General features: G+C 45.0%; 2 protein-coding genes across 10 annotated transcripts in view; one reads left to right on the top strand and one right to left on the bottom strand.

Annotated features, from left to right (window-relative positions):
• The window catches only part of LOC105931278 (rho guanine nucleotide exchange factor 9), a 73,781-nt gene extending 66,859 nt beyond the window's left edge, over positions 1-6,922 (top strand). For 7 of the 9 annotated variants that reach the window (XM_036127023.1, XM_036127019.1, XM_036127020.1 and 4 more), the window contains one exon: positions 1,121-6,922. In XM_036127023.1, the coding sequence (XP_035982916.1) occupies positions 1,121-1,296 (176 nt within the window). In that variant the 3' untranslated portion in view covers positions 1,297-6,922. The remainder of the gene's footprint in view (positions 1-1,120) is intronic. The other 2 variants (XM_036127021.1, XM_036127022.1) reach the window with 1 other exon arrangement.
• A 398-nt stretch (positions 6,923-7,320) lies between these two features.
• asb12b (ankyrin repeat and SOCS box-containing 12b) lies at positions 7,321-14,163 on the bottom strand. Its single transcript, XM_036127025.1, is given in 5 exon segments — positions 7,321-9,075; positions 9,122-9,288; positions 9,389-9,883; positions 9,886-9,916; positions 13,566-14,163. Coding segments are annotated over 4 exon segments (954 nt in total). The 5' UTR covers positions 13,851-14,163; the 3' UTR covers positions 7,321-9,075; positions 9,122-9,145.
• Between the last annotated feature and the right edge of the window lie 3,797 nt (positions 14,164-17,960).

Genomic DNA, 17,960 nt, shown 5'->3' with positions numbered 1-17,960 from the left:
TAATTTCCTTTTTTAAAGATGCCATGGCAGCTTTTAAGTATTTCATCGTCAAATTCCGATTCCTTATTCTTCTTAGCGTAGCTGTGATGCTTGTAGACTGTAGCTCAATGACATTGTAGACCGTAGATTCGTGCATATTGAAGTGCTTCTTGTTGGCTCTACTTTGTCCACCTGTGTGTTGTGAGCGCCGTGCTATTCAAACAAACGTGCCGACAACAGACCTGCGGGCACAGGCTTCAAACGCCTGATTTCCACGCCACTTCCGGTGGAACCTGTCGGTTCTCCCGCCGGCCTCGAACCTCAGAGTTTGATTGAATAGCATCGCCGTCCTCCGCTGTGTCATCGCTACAGCTGAATTCCACCTTTCTGTCAATTCAGCCTTCGTCATATGATCAAAGTGTATCATATCTCAGGATTAATATGCAGGAATGACAACCGGAAGCTCATCTTGTTCATCTGTGCGGCTGTTCTGCGTGGTTAGCATGACTTTATGTTGTGTTGTCGTTGTACGAGATGCACCGGTTAAAGTTTGGTGGCCTATTTCCGATTTATTTATTTTTTTGGACAACTCCAACTGAGTTGTCAAGCTGATTCCAATCCCTCTTGAAGATACTGTCATGTAAAGGCAGTCGAGAAAAACCGGAAAAGGTAGGAGAGATCCTCTCCTAATTTTTCAGGGTTTTACTTTTATTTTTAAGGCAAAGGCAAGTAATTAGAGTTTAGCCTTTTATTTTAGCAACAGTCTGCTTTGCGACAAATTGGAGAGGCTTTTTCTGACTTCATTTTTTAACTGCTCGCTGACACCGATTACAGTTTGAGTCTTCTTCGCTCAGTAACCTTGTCCACTTGGAAGAGCCTTGTTGTCAACACAACACGGTGGTATTCGAGTGCCGCCTTCCCTGATTGGCCGCTTCGGGACAGACTGGTCACCAGCCGATGTACCGGTGCATCTCTAGTTGTTTTGTCTGTTTCGTACAAGAAACTGATGATGTTTCCTCTTTGCTGCCTCCCTTCTTCTCTCCTCTGCTTTGTGCTCTGCACCGCCTCCTTACCACTCTCTCTACCCCCGACCCCTTGCTTTTTTTTTTTTGCCTTTTTTTTTTTGCGCCTGCCTTCCCAGGTGTAAACAGGTGCACGCCCCCCTCATACCCGCCCCCGCAGGACCCCCTCAGCGCGGGCCAGTATGAGGTAACGGAGGACATGGCACAAGGAGAGGTTTTTGAATTCAGTCAATCCAAAAGAGGCCAGGGGCCTTTCTGGCAGAATTTTAGTAGATTAGCTCCATTTAAGAAATAGAGGAACACAGACTCTTCTGAAGGACCAGCTATTTTTCTTAGAAGCACTAAACACTGGATGATTATCTTCCACGACGAAGAAAATACAAAAACCACAAATACACACGAGACTCTGAAGTTAAGGACCAATGTTGTTATATGATTTGATCGGAAACACCAAGAGGACTTTGAGACTTGAATTTAGAAATCGAGAAAAAAAAAAATACACCTTTACAACAATTCATATTTGTTAGTAACGTTCTTAGTCATCATGCTTCTCCAGCTGACTCTGCTGTCACGAACTCTTTCCCTCGGATTCTGCACATTCACACCTTCTGAATGTTTTGGAGTTATTGAGATTGTTAGATGATTTCATTTTGAATCCATCATCATCATCGTCATCATCATCACCATCATATGGAAAACGCAACCCCGCGAGGTTAAAGCTGGGTCGGTCCCCGTTTGAATGCGACCTCGCTGCTCTGCGATCCTTCTGAATGTGAGTTCAGGTGACGGCGCGGGAATCGGATGTGTTCAGGACCTGCCCAGCTCCGCGATCCCAGACGGATCAGGCCGCCCCGCCTCCGCTCCGCTGATGCCTGCATCTGGAAACTGTCCACGCTCATTTCTCTCTCTGACGGCGTACTTATGATAGCCCCTCTTCGTTTTTTTTAATGTTCTGGCTTCAAGTCTTCCCTTCCTGCTCCTCTTGTCCTCTCTATCTCTATCCACCTGCTCAGCATCTGCGAGTCAGTGGCTCTCAGAGGAAGAGCTTCATTCTTCTGGAAACCTGCCATCGGCCATGATATGACAGGTCAGGGAACAAATCAATAGTCGGAACATCAATAGAATATTTACATCCTCTCGCCAACTGCTCGTGACAGGGTATTCACATCGGCTCACACTGATGCTCAGCGTGTCCCGCTCAGATGAGCCGTCTGGGAGCGGGAGATAGGCAGGTTCCGGTCTGCCTGCCTTGCATCACAGCCCCCCACCACCACCACCACCGCCGCCACTCTCCCCAGAGACCACCCCTGTAGCACTGTGCTGGCAGCTTACTGGGTGTTTGGAAAGAGCACAGCCTACCTCCAGAAACGAGCAGTAAAAGTCAAGTTGATGCATCGGCCAAGGTCCAAAAAAAAAAAAAAAAAAAAAATCTCTTTCTGACATGTTGCTCTAAAGGGGGGGGGGGGGTGGACTTCTTGAGTTGATTTTGTAGTGTTCACACTGTAAAATATATCCAGTCTTGAGTTCTTCTGCTCTCATTTGAATACACGGGATACAAATATGCAACGCTACAGTGTGGGGGGAAAAAAAATTAGCCAGAATCAATCCCACCCGCCACGCTGGTTATGGACATTTTGAGTCTGTTCTGGTTTTAAACGAGAAGCGACACCGCGGGGAGGGGAGTAGAAAGGTGTGTTTAATCTGTAGCATGCACCGTCCCTCCTGACACATTCAGTAATCTTCAAAATCTCGCCTCGCTCCCCGCCAACACCACCACCACCACCCTCCTCCTCGCCCCCCTCCGTCACGTCACTTTCTAGATCTGATCCGTGTTCTGGCAGTTTGTTCTGGCACCTTTAAGTGATTTACAAAGGACCGAGGCCTGATCAGATTGATTTGTTTAATCAACAAAGTCCCCGCGGCTGCTTTGGGAGAGAGATCCTCGCCGCAGAGCCCTTCTGCTGTGGTGTTCAGATAAGGGAGGATCTAAGGAAGGGGGGGGGGGGGGTAGGGGGGGGGACGGCCGATTCTGCTCTCGGAATGTAAGTGACCCATCTGTCCACGCTCTGTGATCCTGTTTTTGACCTCAGAAGTACATTTTGTGTTGAATTATATCACCCAATGGACAGTGCATATTACAGTATGACAATTGTGCAATGTGATATATCATTATATATCTTCACTACTCACTACAGTGTGCTATGAAAGAGATAAATATCGTTCTATGTCATTTTTTTTTTTGTGTTGCCTTCTTATGGGCCTTATAACCTGTTGGAAACCAGAACCTTAGACTTGCTTTGTACGTCGTGTAATTTATGTTCCGTTTCAGTAAAGAAGGTTGAGAAACGGGTGAGTTGGCTGCTGGTGTCGGTAGAGATGGCTCCCGGTGAGATTGTCTTGGAAGATAAACTCTCGTGCCTGGCACAGCAAAAAGAAATGGTTCCCAGGCCATGATAACCTCAGGTCCCGTGCTACACCTATCCGCCACCGACCCCCCTCCCACCACCACCCCCCGACTTTGCTCGCCGCCCCTCGGATCAACACTACACACACACACACAAACACACACACACGAGCATAACACACAACACAGATGCACAATCACTTGCTGGCCCGTTCTGCTGCGGAGAGGAGAGATGCTATCTAACAGTGCCTTCCAGCATTCCACTAGTGATTATCTATTCAGTTTTCACTGGCAGATTTCAATTAGTCATGTATTTTCCCTTCAGTGCATTTCTTCCTTTCTCTCTTCTTCTCGTCCGCACACTGGGAATTCCTCGTCGCCTCCCCCCCACTACCCCATACTCCCAGTGTGGGAAACGCCAACGAATCAGACGGAAACTCAAGGGGTCAGGCCTTTCTTCCCCCCCACTACACACACGAGTACTCACTTTATTGTCTGACTGAAACACTTTTAAACACTTTATTATTGTCTTACACTCGCCTAGCTGCAGTCAACTTGCACAGAGAGGAGGTTTGTCCGAATTCCAGCTGCGTAGAGCTCTTTTGTTGTCCGTATAACTTGCAGAGAGAGGATTTGGTTTGACTTTAGAGTAGGAAACGGATTCGCATTGCTCCAGTTAGATTTCGCATTTCAGAGTATATTATTAATAGTGAGTTACGAATCAAGAGAAGTCATCTATTTTAACTTTATCTGCTCCACTCTTGTAAATAGTGTAAAAAGAACAGATCATATATTTGGATATTTTGCGTTGGAGACGAATGTTGTTCCCGTTCTAGCGTGCGGTAGACCTCAGTACCAGGTAAATGCATGCTTGTGGCATCCGATATTTTGCATGAGACTTAAGGCAACTCTTAACAGGTCATTCCCGTTCATCGAACGTCCGAGCGCCATTTCCGTTCCTCCTCCCCCCCCCCCCCCCCATAGCGGAACCATTCCTACACGCGACGCCATGCCATCTCACTAAAGGGAGTTCTTTTCTCTGTCCGCCTGTATCCTGCTCACTTCATGCTCCAAGTTGAAGCCTTTTTTAATTTAATTTTTTTTTTTTTTATTTATTGCCACATAGGGCAGCGTGTCAGTCTCTCATGCCGATTCAAGCACCTGTTGGGTGGAACGACAGGCGCCGATGGTCTCCATGCCCAGATAAAAATGGGTACTTTAAAACCGCAGCTTTGCTGTTAGCACACTTTTCTTTCATCCTGCAGATTGTTTATTTTATTTTATTTTTTATTTTATGTTTTGGAGCGCCATCATCCAGCGGAGGCAAAACGGGTATAATTTTTCTATGACAACAGTGAACCAAATAGGAGTTAGCTCTGATCGCGGCTGGTCATGTATAGATTTGTAGTCGAACAGAAGACGTGAAGACACGTGAAATCCCCCTCTTTACACGAGCTAAAGCTAGATCCACACATTAAAATCATTCTGTAGTTTAAGTAATTACTTGACATGAAAATTTACTATTCTATTTATTGATATCAGTATTAGGTCATTGAGTTTGGGCCAAACTGCTTAAATAATGTATATATTGGATTTGTTTCTTCTTATATAACTATCAATCTGACCTTTTAGGAGTCCTAAAGAGCAGCCATCTGTCCACTTTGAGGTTCTTTTTTTTTTTTTCCCCGTCTCTCTGCTCGTGTACGCCAAGCTAGCAGACCGCAAGTCATCAGAGAATGTTTCGATTTTTGTCATCCTTGTTTTTATTTTTTTTTTATAGTCCAGGGTTAACTTGAGCAAGTAACCATCCGCGTTCAGCTGGCAACATATATGAGAACCCCTTTGACTTCTGCATATTTTGTAACCTTACAACCGCTAACTTTAATGTAATAATTTGACTTGATAGACCAACACAGAGTAGTGGGTAACAGTGAGGTTGAGGGGAATGAGGGATGGTTTTCAGTAAAAATCTGAACGGTGTGGCATGCATTTCTATTCAGCCCCTCTTAGTATGATACCCAAAAATAGAAATGTTCATAAATCACCTGATTTGTAAATTATATATATATTATGAAAATTCTAAAAACAATTTGCTAAGCTTATTACATGTTACAGAGCACTGTTTAATCCACCAGTTGAAAATGCGGTGTATGGCGCAGCTGCAAGCATACTAAGACATGGACATCCACTTAAAACTGACTAGCCTAGCAAGGGGAGCGTTAATCAGAGAAGCAACCAAAAGGTCCATGATAACTCTGGAGGAACTACAGAGATCTACGGCTCAGGTGGGAGAATCTGTCGAAAGGATTGTTAAAAATCGTGCATTCCTCACATCTGGTCTCTATTGAAGGGAGGCAAGAGGGAAGCCATTATTCAACAGGACTCATCAACAGGCTCATTTACAATCTACCATATTCCACGTAGGGGACACAGCAAGCGTGTGAAAGAACATACTCTGGTTAATCAAGACCAATATGGAGCTTTTTGGCCTACATGCAGAAAATATTGGCGGAGGAAAACCACCCTAAACCTACAGCCAGAGCTAAAATGAAAAGGTTTGAAATCAAATCAAAGTCATGTTATGAAAAGTCAAATTCTGATTGGGAGTTCATAGCAAGACTTAAAAGCCAATGCACACAAACGCTCTCCATCCACTCTGACTGAGCTTTAGTTCTTTTGCAAAGGAGAATATGTAAAAATGTCGCCTTCTAGACTGGCGGAGAGATACCCCAGAAGACCTGCTGCTGTCACTGCAACAGCAGGTGGTTCTGCAAAGTATTGACCATCGGGGCTGAATACAAATGCCGGCCATATTTTTCAGATTCTTATTTGTCACAAAACAACAACAACAACAAAAATAACGTATCCTTTTCGTACGAGGTTTCTGGTTGTAATGGGACAAAATGTGAAAAAGTACAAGAGGGATAAAGATGTTTTGTAAAGGCACTGTTGCACAATTCTTCAGTAGTAGTTCCTCACGGCTGATTATAAGGTCCTGTGTTGTTCCAGAATAGTCAGGGTACAAAGTCTTCAACGAGCCATATATTCATGTGGTGTTTAGTGACAACGAAAGACTTCAGTCCCCACACTTGGAAACTTTTCATTGTATAATACCATCGAGTTTGAGAGTCCGGATTTTTTTTTATTTCAATTTTTTTTTTTTTTTTTTTTTGCTGTCACAGAGAAATGTGTTCCACATCGTTTGACACCATATGCAAAGTGTTTTCTTTTTCTCTTTATTTCCTTTCTTTCTTTCGTTCCTTCTTTCTTACTTTCTTTCTTTCTTTCTTTCTTGCTGGCCTTTTATTTGTTGTAGAAATGGATAAAAACCTGAAAAATAATGCCTATTCAATCCAGAAACTGTGAATGGGAGAGTGGAGATGTCAACTGTATGTACATTATATGTTTTGATGTAATCAGAAGCACTGGGAATATGTTGTATTTCGCTGTAAAGAAAAAAAAATAAATCCATATCTGATATAGCTGTACTTTTGTTGAAAATAAAACCTCTACAGAACGCTGTGTCGAGGCATCAGTGTGTGTGTGTGTGTGTGTGTGTGTGTGTGTGTGTGTGTGTGTGTGTGTGTGTGTGTGAGCAGGAGGCATTGTTGTAGAGTTTCCTGTCGTGTGACATCACCTCCTGTTTGTAGGAGCCATTTCAAGCACATGACACATTCACTCCAGGATATATTACAAAGGGAAAGATTAAAGGGCAAGAGATAACCACGATCGCGTCACAGAAATAAAAGAGATCAACAGACTTCCAGCCACAAACGGTAGCTTGAATATGACTTTGCTGCGATGAATAAGTAATGGGAGTTACGCAAACGTATCTCCCTCTTGGCCACGCTGAATCGTAGGCTGTTCACTCTGCTTCCTGAGGTTTTGAAGTGCAAAGATGCAAGAATATTCTAATTTTTTTTTTTTCTTCTTCTGCCTGAGATCTGAGACATCCTGGTGTGATGCAGACAGCCTGTGCCTGTGTGTGTGTGTGTGTGTGCATGTGATTCTTCAGTGGGGGGAAATAATTTGCAAAAAGAGAAAAAGAGAGAGAGAGAGAAAGAACCTGATAGGAAAACACACCAAGGGTCGATCCATGAGGAGCTTTCGAATGGGGACAGAAGCATTGTGCTGTGCTACTGTGGTCTCTAGTGGCCGGCCGTGATGTTGCACCTCCCACGGATTTCCCAACATGGACTCCCTGAGGATAATCCTTTGTCCTCATCAGTGAAACGCGCTTATTAGCCTTAAAGAGCCCGGCGATGTCTTGAAACACAATTGTCACATTAAAATCACAAACTTTATTATATTTTCTTGGGTATTTGTGAGACAGACCACCGGCATGTCGTAGGTGATTTGCAGACGGGGAGCAAAAGGACATGAATAGGATTCTGACACATGTGAGCATTGGTATTCAAAGCCCTTTTTTTCCCCTGATGCCCCTAAAACAAAGATCCAGGGCAAACAATTGTTTTTTTTAGAAGCCACCTCATTATTAAACAGAGTCCACCTGTGGGTAATTCCATCTCAGTATAAATCCAGGTGGACTGTCGAGGCTTCACACGGCGTCAGGAAGACCAAGTAACACACCAGACAGGTCTGGGATAAAACGGCAGAGTTGGCTTAGAAAACGTCTCAAGTTTTAAACGCCTCGGCTCCATCAATCATCTGACAATGAAAGGAGTACAGCCCACCAAGACATGGCTGTCCACCCAAACCGACTGGTTTGGGTGGACATTGATCAGAGAAGCAGCCAGGAGGCCTGTGGTAACTCTGGAGGAGCTGCAAAGATCCTTATCTCAGGTGGGACAAGCTGTTGACTGGACAGCTATTACTCCACCAATCTGACTCCTATAAACCAATGGCAAGAAGTCCAGCTGGTCAAAAGCTGTGCAGTCGACCTTGCAAAGTCAGATGTTGGCAACCTTGATCAGTTCGGCCTGCATGTTCAATGCCGTGTGTGGTGGGAAAGCTTAGCACTGCAAATCACCTGAACAGTAAAACATGGCTGCAGATGAACGGCGCTAATCCTGGAAGAAAACCTGTCAGAGACCGAGGTGGAGAATCCCCCCCCCCCAGCAGCAGGGCGACGAGCGTAAACATACAGCCAGAGATGCCGCGAAACGGTTACGATCAAATCGCGTTCATGTGTTGGAACATCCCAGTCCAAGTCCGGCCTAAATCCAAAGGGATATCTGCAAGAGGGCCAGATGAAAAGGGGGTCTTTACAGATACATTACTTTCCATCTGACTGCGCTTCAGCTATTGCACTAAGAAAAATGTGCAAGAATGTCAGTATTTGGAGGCATTGGCATACCTCCCCTCCCCAAAACAAAATAACTTGCTGCTGTCATAGAAACAACAGATGGTTCTACAAAGTATCGGCCCAGAGGCTGAATAAAACCAAAGCCGGATCGCTAACATTTTCACTTGTAAGAGATTTTCAAAACCGTGCATCATGTTCCTTCCACTTTACAAGAATTGTGCCCTTCTGGGTTTTGGGTGTAACACTTAATGTCTGATCTGATCAAAATGCATTGAAGTCTGTGGTGGCAACTGCGACCAAAAAGGTGGGAGAGTTCAAGGAGTGTCAATGTTTTTTTTGTTCACCGAGGAACTGGGACTACGGTTCCCTCACTGGAAGAGATGGAGAACGCATAAACGAGCCATCCAGCTGGAACTCACATGGCTATCCGGGAAAAAAAATAAATAAAAATCAGCAAACTCAAACTAACGTCACTCAGAGCTCAGAGTTCCTGTGCTTTAGGTAGTTCCTCAGGATCAGAGGTATGTCCAAACTGTCTACTGCGGGGTCCTTGTCGGCAAACGGGATGTGTCTTCGGATCGCCAGCCGAGCCTGTGACATCAGTGTTTTGGGACAAACTGTTGAGATTAAAAAAAAAAAAAAAAAATGACACACAGATGAAACATTTGCAGAGGGAGGTATTTACCGGGAACAGGAGCTAAACGACATCAGGCTCACCTCTCTCTTTGAGCAGCAGCAGCAGAGCTTCATTCTGCTTGGTGGTCTTGTCAATGATGAGGGTGGGCAGGTAAACGTCTGCCCCGAAGTCTATGAGCAGCTGAATGTACTCCACCCCGCAGCCGTAACGGAGGCACACCTCCACTACCGTCTTGGGCTGCTTTATCCTGGCCAGCATCTTGTCGTCGGTGCAGTTGTAGTCCGGGTTGGCCCCGTGGAGCAGGAGCAGCTTAAAGCAGCCCAGGTGTCCGTACACGGCCGAGATGTACAGGGGCCCTCGGCAGGCCGTGGCGTTAGACGCCCACTCTGGGACTTTGGGCCGGACATCCACCTCGGCTCCGAACCGCAGCAGCTCCCGGAGGATGTCCACGTCGCCCTCCCGGGCGGCGGTCAGCACCGGCGAGCAGTTGTTGTACTGGCTGCCGTTGGGGTCGGCGCCAGCCTTCAGCAGGGCCACCACGCAGTCCAGGTGTTTCCCACCCACGGCCGTGAACAGGGAGTCTGGGCCTTCACGTCCAGAACGTCTATCTGGATTCAGAGAAGAAGAAGAAAGAGAAAAAAAAAAAACACGACTTTCTGAGAGGAAGCGCTGGAACGAGAAACGTTTCACAGGGAGTGCGGAGCGAGCGTCCAGCAAAAGCCCCCCGCAGCGTTCACAACGCGCCACAACAGGGACGGATGTGAAGTCATCGCAGACCACATCTTTGTTTGAACCCTGTTTTGGCCCCGTCATTAAATCCCCTGCGGGTATTTAATTTGTTTAAATGAGCGCGTGGTGAGGTCAGACAACTGAATCAGAAGATCTGATTGGTTGAAATCAAGCTTCATTTGTTTTTTACCATGGCTAAATTTGAGACGTGTGCCGTCATCACTGCTTTGCGTCAAGTGGGTTCAGCAGGTAAGGATGCTGCTGGTAGCGGACAGCCGTGTAATGAAGTTGCCTCTGAGCGCCCACACTGCAAAATAAGTAAAATATTCTTAAAGTTAGGGTATTTGTCCTTGATTTGAGCATGTAAATAAGAATATCTGCCAATGGAATGTGTATTTCATATAATTAGACAAGATTATTATACATCCTGCACTTGAAATAAGATGATGAAGATGAGTTGTTCCTATTTTAAGGGCAAAAATCCTATTCCATTGGCAAATAGTCTGATTTACCTGCTCAAATCAAGGACAAATACACTCATTTTAAGAACATTTTACTTATTTTTAGTTCCATTTTTGCAGTGCAAGAAAGTCCAGCAGAGAACTAAAAGAGATTGAAGTATGGGAGGATGTCGCCACCGGCGCAGAGCCTGCCGAGGATTGGCAGCAGACCAACGGCATCAGAGAAGTCTCTCCTCAAGAAGAAAAACATCGAGGGCAGACTGAGGTGCAGATGGACATACCGGGGTTGTTGCTTTCAAACTGTTGGGGAAATCCGGCGAAACGACCCGGATTTTCTAAAGTTTAAGGAACTGTAATCTAAAGTTACAGGAAAAGTGGAGGCGACCACGGGTCCCTACGCTGAAGCCTCCAGACACTCCTTATGTTTTGGCTTGCCTCATGTTATGAGCAAAAGAGTGGAGCTCACTCACGATGTTTTGTAACACCCCCATAAGTAAGGAATGGGATTGAAAATGTCCTCCAGGAGCAATTTGATGATGATCACAGATTGTGTTTTGGTCTTTTTTCGGGCCAGTGGAGCTCCATGCCACAAGGCAAAAGAATTACCAAAATGTCCAAGTGATCAAAACACTGAAATTATGAGTCAGTGGCCTGGTTAACACCTCAGATCTCTTTGAAGAGCTTGGAACACCTTGTCTCAATTTGATGGATATCTCGATGAATGCATTTGACTATAAACCTCCCTGCTTCGGTGGGGTTAGATCCTTTGCCAGATGTTTCTGTGGCATGCTGCGCTTCAACAATCAACGTCTAAATCTCCTTAAAATCTGTGCTGTGCACTTCTGTACTCTGCAGCTCGGGGCTCCATAGCCGCCAAGCGCTCTTTATCACATACTTTATACAAGTAGACAGGCTCAGCCTTAGTCTGTCCAAGTCCAAAACCCCTCCTCCATTCAGGAAGAAATTAATCTACATGAGCGCCGTGCGTGAAGCCAAGAATTTAGCAGCCTGTTTCAATAAAAAAGACGTGGTTCATTGTGAGGTTTCCACAGCACTGCAAGCTTTTAATGAGGGGGTAACATGCTAAGCTTCTGGTCACCAACAAGCAGAGCCACACTGATAAAATAAAACAACCCGCTGATTCACTCACTGGCAGGGTTGCCTCTAAATCAGGGGTGTCAAACATACGGCCCACGTGCCGGATCCGGCCCGCCGGACAATTTAGTCCGGCCAGGTGGCTAAATGCATTATCATTATTCAACAATGATTTTTTATTTATTTATTTTTTTGCCAGTGTCCTTGCTGGCAATGTGGCAATAGGAATTGTTGTCTTAATACCAAAAAGAGCTCATCAGATTTGACTTTCATAAGTGGAGCAGTACTGCTTTTGCCATAGTGCTCCGCTTGATTTATGAATGTGAATAGTTTTATTATGATTCATGCGGGGAATATCTCAAATGATGTGGACACTATAATGGGAACGTATGAGAGGAAAGGAAGAACAAGAAGAAAAAAAGAAAAGGTGAAAGAAAGAGGAGATAAAAGGAAGAGAATGATAAAAGAATTATTGAAAAAAACATGTACTTCGTTTAATTGAAAATAATCTGCAGTTCCTATATTGTCAATGAGGGGCGCTGTGTTTTAACCAGCAGATGGTAGCACTGAGCTTCAGATGTGAAAAATAGATTTTAAATCATTTCTTAATTTTTATCTGTTTGATGTATTTTGTCATGCAGAACAGTGTTTTTAAGTTCCAAAAAATGTGAATAAATGTTTTTCAACATTGTATAATCACTGTGATCAGTTCTTATGCATAATGCACAAGTAAATGTTTAACTGAGTAAAAGTATTGTTTAAATTGCACATACTTTTCTTAAAAACGCTGAGGTTATTCATAATATATTGCGTAAAAGTGAAATTCATTTAATAAAAAAATCAACAACAAGTCCACTTTTATTAGTTCTATTTAATCTTGCAATGAGTTTACTCGTGTGGCCCTCTTGAGATCAGATAAAGCTGTATGCGTTCCCTAAACCAGAATGAGTTTGACACCCCTGGTCTAAATGATCGGTTCGCTTCGTAGGAACGCGGATGCACAGTCAAGCAGAACACACGTGGTTCTCAAACCGTGGCACAAGTTTGGTCCTCAGAGAAAGAGAGAGAAAAGTCTTGTTATCGATTATTTGCAATATAAAGAAAGAAACAAACTCGTTGAGATATTGAACTAGTTCATCAGAAACGCCTCAGAAGACGATTGCAGCGGGGAAAGGCTTTGAGGACTCCCATAATAGAAGAGAATGTCAGTGAGCAAGGAACAAAGTGTGGCTTTCTGCTGCAGTCCTGGATCTAAGAATGCATTTCAACCCAGCCTACCTCCAGTTCCACCTTCAGAAAGCAGGGGGAATCGCTACATGTGCTCGCTGATAAAGCTAAGCGTCGCTAGCGGTGCGAGCTAAAAGCCATTTATACCGTGTTCACTGAAGAAAGCAGGGGGTTTGGAACATGTAAAAAGACCAAAGGCATGACAGCAAAATAAGATTCAATGACACAATCAGATGTGCAAATAAACAATTCCTTCCTTCCTGCTATTTCTACATTTTACAAGACAGCCATATTGCATTTGAGGTGGTTGGACATTCCCATTACGATTTTTACCCTGTTGGGATCTCTTTACTTGTTTTTCGACTCCTGAGCTAGAATGGAATAAATATAATTAAAATGCAGCGTCTAACCAATAGTGCTGTGGCTACAGGAAATGACGTTGTGTTTCCGTTCTTGAACTGATCCTAACATAACCCCAGCGCGCTGGGCCACCCACCACACGTTATACTGTAGATGCTTGATTTGTGGCACATGTGAAAATATTTACTGCTGCGGGAATAAAAAGCACAAAAATACGCAAATTAGTGCCAATTGGTTTCATGCGTCATCTTTTCTTTAACAGCTCTTAATTGGGTTGGCCGATGCCAGCATTTATGTCACTATAACAAATAATTACATCCACTACACCCAAATCACACAAATCTAGTGCCTGGCCGCACAACAAGCCCTCCCCTCTGGATCTCACCTCTGCACCGTGCTCCAACAGCAGCTCCAGGCACCTCAGGTGTCCGAGGGCGGCGGCGGTGCGCAGCGGGGTCACCGGGACCCCCCAGCCGCTCGGAGCATTGATACACCTCCGGTATTTTTCCTGCGAGAGGAGCTCAGAGAGCAGGGCGGCGTCGTCAGCGCTCACGGCGCTGTTCAGGGCCTGACCCTGCTCGCCGTCCTCGTCCTCCTCCTTGGGCTGGAGCAGGGAGAAGATCTTTGAAATGTCCATCAGACTCATGTTGACCGCCTGGCCCTGGGCCATGGTGAAACTCCAGGCAGGCAGGCAGGGGGGGTGGGTGGGTGGGGGGGGGGGATCAAGACAACTTCATCTGCAAAGCCACAGACCCACAGGTTTCGTCACGGTATCCGTCTTGCTTGCGTTAGGACTTGTATTCTTGGGTCAGCGGAGCGCGGACGGCAGATTATCCAAGAAGACGCGACGCCTACCTGAAGTCGCTTTTTAGTCCCAGTGATAGCAGCGACGTTAGAGCTCCATCACAAAGACAGAGGTCCTCCAAGGAGTGTGATCCCTCTACAGCTGCTGAGAGTTGTAAAAACGGCCCCTGTGTGTGTGTGTGTGTGTGTGTGTGTGTGTGTGTGTGTGTGTGTGTGTGTGTGTGTGTGCGTGAGTGTGTGTGTGTGAGAGTGTGTGCATGTAAACAAGGGGGGCAAGGGGCTTCTTTCTGGCGGGGGGGGGGTGCATGGGGGTGCTAATTTTAGGCCACACTGGGGCCCGGCTAAACTTCCATTCTGGGAGAGTGAAGGCTCAGGTTTATAATTAGACAGGCGATAGAGGTGTGACACTGTGATTGGAGCGCATGACTTAGTCCTCCCTCATACCCCAAATAAAACCAAAATACAGAAATAAGCTGCGTGGGTGGAGATTTTTTTTTTTTTTTTTTTTTTTAGGCACCATCTTCCTAGGTGAATCATTAGACAATGAATCGGCCTCTTGGTGTGTGTGTTCTGGTTATCCTCATCCCCCGATCCCCAACCCAGGAGCCGTCAGCTGCGAGGCTGTCTGGGGCTTTGGAGGACAATCCAGTCAGCTGCTCCTGGCGGCCCACGTCGTCTCCCTGTCCCGTGTTTAGACAGGAGGCTGCGACGCACACATTCCTTCAGCAGATGGCCGACTGTCAGATTTCTGGCGTTGGTCAAACACACGAGGAAGCTTTGCTTATTTATTAGAGCGCCCAGTAGAAGCAGCCGAAACGAATGCGGACATGCGAGTTTCTTTCGATACAAGCTTTGGAGAACTTAATGAAGAAAAATCACGAATCGCTTTAGTCTTTTAGCAAAGATAAAATAATCTAGGACTGGACGTCTATACAGTTCTGATAAAACAGCTGGAGCTGGAGCTGGAGCTAGAAAAGCGGAAGGTCTTGCAGGCCCCCTGTTCTTGCTCTAACCCACCGCCACAGCTTAGTTAACAACAATCCTTTGCAAAGCTTTTCACACCCCTTGAACCACAAAATCCAAACTTCTAGGCGTCTAGTTGGGATTTTACATCAGAGATGGAAGTGGAAGGAGAAGCAGAAGTGGTGGTCGTTTTCTTTTTTCAACAGCTAAAATCTTAACCGTGTGCCATAGGTTTCAAAACTCCTCCCCTGAAACTGATGTTCTGCTAGAGGGGGAACATCTGCATCAGCCTCTAAGTCTCACAGGTTTTCTTCCGGCGTTGCCCTGCGGATGGATCCGTCCATCTTTAAATCAGCTCTGACCTGCTTCCTCCACCATTGTCTACGTTGGGACGGTGTGTTTAAGCTGATGTGTTGTTAGTTTTTAGCCATACGTACTCTTTTTTTGTACGTATTTTCTCTTAGTTGAGTGCAACTGGTTTTACTAACGATTCTTCCACCTGAGCCATGGCTTTCTGCAGCTCCCCCAGAGTTACCACGGGCCTCTCAGCTGCTACTCCGATCAATGCTCTCCCCCCCCAGCGGTGCGCTGAGTCGCTCAAATCTTGGAATATATTTCATTACCCAACCCGGCGCTAAACCATGTCCCCAGCCTTTGTGTTCGGTTAACTCGTGATGCCGAGTGTTCTGTTTTGTTCTCAAACAAACCTCTGAGGCCTTCACAGAACAGCTGGACTTATACGGACATTAAATTACAAGCTGGAAAACACGCATTTTCCTTTTCAGTGTCCATTTCAGATATTGCAGCAGTAGTGGCCTGTATTGAGTCGTGGCTTGACAAAAACAAGGAGCGAGAAAGAGTGGAGACGAGCAGTAAATCACCAGGGAACCGGGAACAACTGCTTCAAGGACTATAAGAGAAGAATTCCTTTACTGTCCCGCAGTGGGGAAATTCAGGCGTGAATATAGCGTCTATGTGTCTTCATTTTGTGCGTCTGCTCCATCACTGAGCGATGCAGAACCTCTCGACAGCAATTAGTTTCACTGGGGTACTAGATTAAAAGTGGTTGAATATGCCACACTTTTCAGATCTTTATTAGTTAGGAACATTTTTCCTTGGCGGGCGGTACATACTCGCAGAAGGATAAAGTCTGCAGCAGCTTTTGTCCCATCCTTCGGAATGAACCTTTAAGTTCTCTATATTTATTTAGCATTTCTTTATAGATATTTCTATTTGCTGCTGGTAATATGAAATACCTGCCTCAAGGTAAGAGTTCCGACTCGCTGTATGGTGAGTGAGATGAGTAACTGGTAGTTGTCTGAGCTTTTCTCCTGATACGTTCATCGAATTTGCTGTTCAAGTCTCCTGGCGGCCTCCCAAGAAATTTTGAGGACATGTTCACTGCAGTTTATTTCAACCTTTTCAATGTTCAGATTGCTTCGCCGCGTAACGTTAAGGGATAAAATGCTTTCCACTGGACATTTTTGCACAATTTCAACGGCAGCGTGACGCTTGCGTAGCAAAGAAAGGCAGCGAGAACACTTTGAAGAAAACAAAAGGAAAAGTATTTTCTCTAAAGGCACGTTTGCCATCCACGTGCCAAGTTGGTTAAAACCATCTGTCATTACAAATGAAACATTAAGGTGTTCTGATGGCTTCACTCCAGCTAATAAAGCTTAAGCAAAGAAATAATTAAGTGTCAACAAATTAAAATAAAAACTCCGGTGGCATATTTAGTTAACCCTCTCATGACCAGAGTTATATAAGCCATCTGGATTTATTTTGATTTCATGGATGCAGAATTATGTAAAAAAAACATTCTGTCTATCGTTCCAAGAAAAATTCGGATGTCTGACAAAAATAAAACTCTCTGGGTGAGGGTATGTAAGAGGGTTGAATAGTAAAGCTGCTGCTCATTTTTGTTTTCCTCATGAACCACCAGGTGGCGGTAGAGGCGCACCGCTAGCAGGAAGTGTGATTGTAGCAAACACTCCGAGAGAAGAGTTGTTTTCTTAGCGATCCGAGGGACCGGCGAAAGCAGCGTAAAGCCATTCTTTAGTTAAGGCTGGCCTGGTTCATCGCTTAGACGCTGTGTTTGTTTGATCTGTTATAGATAATGGGTTTGATAAACTTAAGAATGCTTATTTCACAACAAAAAAAAAAAAATCAACTCTTAGCTGTCAGGGCTGTGCAGCACGAATGAAAAGCTGAGAAATTTGGATTATAAACATAAAAGACAAGTAAAAGTCAGGTGTTTTCTTTAAAAAAAACTAACAAAATGTATATATATATATATATATATATATATATATATATATAGATTTCTTCCATACTCCATTTTCCATTATATTATATATCCAACCCAGACATACTGTATGTAGGAACCCTGGGATGAAGACAAGGCTTTTAAAAGCTACTGCTGCAGAAGGACTTTGTGTCTTGTTAGAGCACTTCTCTTTACGCCTTTAAAGCCCAGCAGGAGAAGAACAGCTACAAGTGATGGTTCCACCGCTGAAGGGCCGGGTGTATTTAGTGGTGGCTAGTTAACTGAAAACTGAGTCTGATCTGCCTCTTGCTGACGGGAAACACCGAAGGACAGACCCATGATCTTCCCATGATCTGCGTCAAGGTCCAGATTTACGGCCTGTCCCTGCTCAGTCCAGCGGGGATCAGACGCGAGAGACCACCTTTCTGTGGCCCAGTTTTTCCCCCTGCAGCTTTTCCTGGGATGGAACGCCTCACGTCTTTGGGTCTGGCAGGCTGGGGAGGTGGGCGGAGCTCCCCCGTCCCTGTGTCTGCAGGGTGTGCGAGCACAAACAGGCCTTATTGGCCTTGACAACTTTTATCTGGAGGAAGAAGACACAACTGCGCTTGCGAACACTGAAGGACAGACTAAACACAAACTTGAGTGAGTGACTTAAGGACAGATTAGTTTGGCAGATTAGAACTTTTTTTTCTTTTCTTTTCCTTTTCAAAAGGAGGGCGTATAAATGTCTTCTTCCTGCTACGGGAT

Source organism: Fundulus heteroclitus, chromosome 23, assembly GCF_011125445.2.
Source record: "Fundulus heteroclitus isolate FHET01 chromosome 23, MU-UCD_Fhet_4.1, whole genome shotgun sequence".
Taxonomy (NCBI): domain Eukaryota; kingdom Metazoa; phylum Chordata; class Actinopteri; order Cyprinodontiformes; family Fundulidae; genus Fundulus; species Fundulus heteroclitus.
Note: the sequence above shows the minus strand (reverse complement) of the source record. Positions and strands in the feature narration are given on the sequence as shown.